The sequence below is a fragment of the Fukomys damarensis genome, unplaced genomic scaffold (genome assembly GCF_012274545.1).
Source record: "Fukomys damarensis isolate Sample0158 unplaced genomic scaffold, DMR_v1.0_HiC HiC_scaffold_37, whole genome shotgun sequence".
NCBI classification, from domain to species: Eukaryota; Metazoa; Chordata; class Mammalia; order Rodentia; family Bathyergidae; genus Fukomys; species Fukomys damarensis.
Window position 1 is genome coordinate 10,951,329 of NW_022900949.1, and position 3,839 is coordinate 10,955,167.

Below are 3,839 nucleotides of genomic sequence, written 5' to 3' on the forward strand. Positions count from 1 at the left end.
GGCGGGCAGCTGAGCCACCTGGACGTTGTCGTTGACGGTGGCCGACCCGTTGAGCTACGGGGGCACCAAGCGCCAGGGCGTCACCCAGGAGCGTGGGCAGCGTCCCTCCCTGCACCGGGCCTCCATTTCCCTATCTGAGGCTGCCCTGTGCTTCTGGTACCTTGCGGTGCAGGACCCCACCCCGAGCCTCAGTTTCCCCACCCGCAAAGTGGGAGCTCCAGGTGAGGTTGGGGCTGTCCTTAAGTGTGATGAACAGGAGGATTTTGATAAAACACTATGGGCAACGCAATGAAAGCAAATCACGCCTCCCAAACCTTGCCAGGAAATAGCATTTTGCGGGAGGGGGTATAGCTCAGTGGCGCCGCTCTAAGGTCCTGGGTTCAGTCCCTGGTTTCCTACCGCGGGAGGGGCAAATTTTTTTTTGCAAGGGGACGTCAGCACAGGGCAGAATTGCTGCTTCGGTCTTCTGCCTGCCTTAATAAAGGTGAAATTTTTAGCCCGTTTCCCAAACACTGGCACAGAGTCTGCTCCCCGCAAAAAAAATATATATATATACACATATTTCAGCGGTTTGTGGAACTCATAAGTGTCTGGAAGCTAATGGCCACCTCTTGCAATTGCACAGGCCAAAGGTAACATATCAATTGCATGATGTCTCAATAAATTTAGTATTAAAATACTTATACAAGTTTTCCTTTGCCTGATGTGTACATTTTTTTGACAGACTCTGTAACAACGGTTTGTTAGCATGTGTGGTGTCACGTGCCTATCATCCCATCCTCCCCCGGAGCCAGCCTGAACTACAAAAGAGACTTTGTCTCAAACAAAAAAAGAAGGACAAGAAGACAATGTTTGTTGATTGACTTCTGGGAGCTTTCCTACAATATCATCTCATTTAATTCCTCAACAGCCATCCAGAGAAGGGTAAGTTCTTCTCTGAACTTCAGAAATTCAGAGAGAGGATGAGCTACCGTGCTACCATTGCATCTATCACTCTGGACCCCACAGTCTGACCCCAGCATGTCCCCAGCCCACTTCTGGGTCCTCCTCCACCTGAGCACCTGGAGAATTACGATGTCATTGATCAAGAGTGTGGGGTCGAAGCCATTCTCAAAGATCCGCTGGACACCAAAGTTCTGCCGGGTTCGCTCGCTCCGCCGCAGGTTGTGCGCACCCAGTACCACCTGCACTGACCGGAAGTTTCTACGGGGTGGGGACAGTAGGTCACCCTGGAGGGCTGGGATAGCAAGGCGACCTCAGAGACCCACCATGCCCTGCCTGGGGTGCAAGAGGAACTCTTCCTCCTGGGGTCTCCTGGCCTTGCACACGTCTGTCATCCCAGCTCTGGGGAGGCTGAGGCAGGAGGATTGCTGTGAACGTGAGGCCAAGCTTGGCTACATGGTGAGTTCAAGCCCAGCCTGAACTACACAGCCAGACTCTGTCTGCTCTCCAGGGTTTGGAGGCCTCCTTGGTAGCCCCTGGGGGCTCAGGATGGGCCCCCAGGGATCTCACCCTGTGGGATTCGTTGAAGTCCCCGGGACTCACAGGCCATTCACACAGTGCGCAGCGGACATCACGAAGTTCCTGGCGATCAGGGTCCCACCACAGAAGTGTCCTCCCCGCTGCTGCAGTGACACCATGTAGGGCCTGGAGTGGGGCCGTGCGGGGCGGCCGCCCACGATCTCCGAGGCCAGTGCAGGGCCTGGGGACACAGGATGAGGAAACTGAGGCACGGGGAGAGGAAGAGTCCAGATCCCTGTCCCCCGCCGAGGCTCAGCCAGGTCTGAGCCCAAGGAGGGCGCTTGGAAGCCCTGGTTTACCAACCCCCACCGTGGGCTCCTCCCCTGGGAACCTCTGTCTTCATTTCTGATTCTCATCCTGGTTGCCACTGCCCACGAGGCCCAGGGCTCCAGGCAGGAGTGGGAAAAGACCCTGAGGACAGGCGGGCAGGTGCCACTCACCGCCCAGCAGCAGGGCCAGCAGCACACGGAGGAGGGCAGGGCTGGGTGCTCGGTGGCCTGGAGTCATGGTGGGGCCAGGATTCCGGGGTCTCTGGCCCACCTTGTCCCACCTCCCCTCTTATAGCCGGGGCTGGGAGGCCGTTGTATTGCCCCATGGGGACTGGTACCCCCCACTTCCTCTTGGGGTGTAAAGCAGCCTGAGGAGCTGGGTACTGCATGGGGCTGGATAGAACCCAGGACTCATAAACTTGAATGTTGGGTAAACAGTCTCTTTCTTCCTTCCTTCTTTCTTTTCTTTTCTTTCTTTTCTTTCTTTGTCTTTTTTTTTTTTTTTAACTTGAGACAGGGTCTTGCTATGCAGTTCAGGATGGCCTTGAACTCATTATGTGGCCACATCTGGCTTCAAATTGATGACAATCCTCCTGCCTCAGCCTCTTGAGTGCTGGGATTTTAGGTGTGCATCACCACGCCTGGCTAATAGTCTTACTGTGAGTCAGCCCCCAGTACTGCCCAGAATGAAGTTATCTACAGATTTAGTCATTGTTAGGGCGCCGTGGTGCTGATCTGTCATCCCATCTGCTCAGGAGGTTGAGGCAGGAAAGACTGCAAGTTGAAGCCCACCCTGGGCAATTCAGCGAAACCCAGTCTCAAAAAAATAAAAAAGTTGGAGGAGCAACTCAGTGGTGAGCACCCACCTAGCTCATGGGAGGACCTACGTTCCCTCCCCAGTGGGACCTTGTGTGCCCCCCCACACAAAGACCATTGTGTATCTGGCATTCGGATGTAAATGGAAATCCTGGGGGGTTTTTGCTGTTTTGTTTTTGGTACAAGATATCGAACTCGGGACCTTGTGCTTCTGAGGCAGGCAACGGAACCATGGAGCTAAATCCCCGGCCCCAAATCCTGTATTTTTGCTAGCCTGGACTTGAGTGCCTTTGACAGGTTCTCTCTTTACCCAGGGCTCTACAGCAACAGCAACAAATGGCTGTGCTAAGCCCTTCCCAGTGCTGTTGCTGACATTTCTCTGCCGGCTCACATTTGAGGTGGAGAAACCGAGGCACACCTAAGGACCAGCCCAGGAAGCATAGCCCCCAGTCACCTCTCTTTACGGGGAGGTACTGGTGATTGAAGCCGAGGTATTCGCCCTGAGCTATATCCCAGGCCCTTTTATTTATTTTCAGACAGCTCTTGCTACTTTGCTGAGTTGCCCAGGCTGGAATTTGTGACCCTCCTGCCTCAGCCTCCCAGAGCATGGGAGCCCCAGGACTTGTAGCTGGATGGCACACCGAGCCTGGCACAGGCCCGACTCCCATCTCCCTCTGGGGTCTTTGGCTGTGGCTCAGCATGGAGAGTGAGTCCCAGGAGGTGGCGTGCCCCTGGCCTCCCTGGGCTATGTTGAGGCCCGTCACTGTCCCCACTAGAGTGGTGGCCTGACCAGTGGCAGGCCAGATGCACCCAGGCCTCAGGGCATCCGCCTGGAACAGAGCTGGAGCCAGGAGGGCACAGGTTCCTGGCAGCCCAGGCTATTACAACACCAAGGTCCCCCCAGTGGGTGGAGCCAGGAGCGGGGAGGGATCCAACGGACATACAGGGCACAAATGGGGACACCAGAGCTGGGGGAGGGCTGGAGTGTTTGTCTCTGGATGCCCCCCCATGCCAACCCCCATAGCTCTCCGGAGGGCTAACTGCCGCCCTCTCTTTCCAAGCCACGTACCCAGCAGGCACCCAGTGCCTACCTCTTGTCCTGGCTTGGTCAGACTTGCTAAGTGGCATTGACTTCTCCCCTTTGGACAGTCCTTTCAAGGCTGCGTTGAAGTCACCATAGAGCATTTAGTAGGCACCTGCTGTATACACCCCCTGCTTCACGTTGGAGTTGCT

General features: G+C 55.5%; 1 protein-coding gene across 1 annotated transcript in view; it reads right to left on the reverse strand.

Annotated features, from left to right (window-relative positions):
- Window positions 1-2,076, reverse strand: part of LOC104869798 (neutrophil elastase) — a 2,770-nt gene extending 694 nt beyond the window's left edge. Inside the window, exons 1-4 of the mRNA XM_033759631.1 lie at window positions 1,962-2,076; window positions 1,546-1,702; window positions 1,062-1,203; window positions 4-54 (exon numbers count right to left, since the gene is read on the reverse strand). Coding sequence (XP_033615522.1) covers window positions 4-54; window positions 1,062-1,203; window positions 1,546-1,702; window positions 1,962-2,028 — 417 coding nt within the window. The 5' untranslated portion in view covers window positions 2,029-2,076. The remainder of the gene's footprint in view (window positions 1-3; window positions 55-1,061; window positions 1,204-1,545; window positions 1,703-1,961) is intronic.
- Between the last annotated feature and the right edge of the window lie 1,763 nt (window positions 2,077-3,839).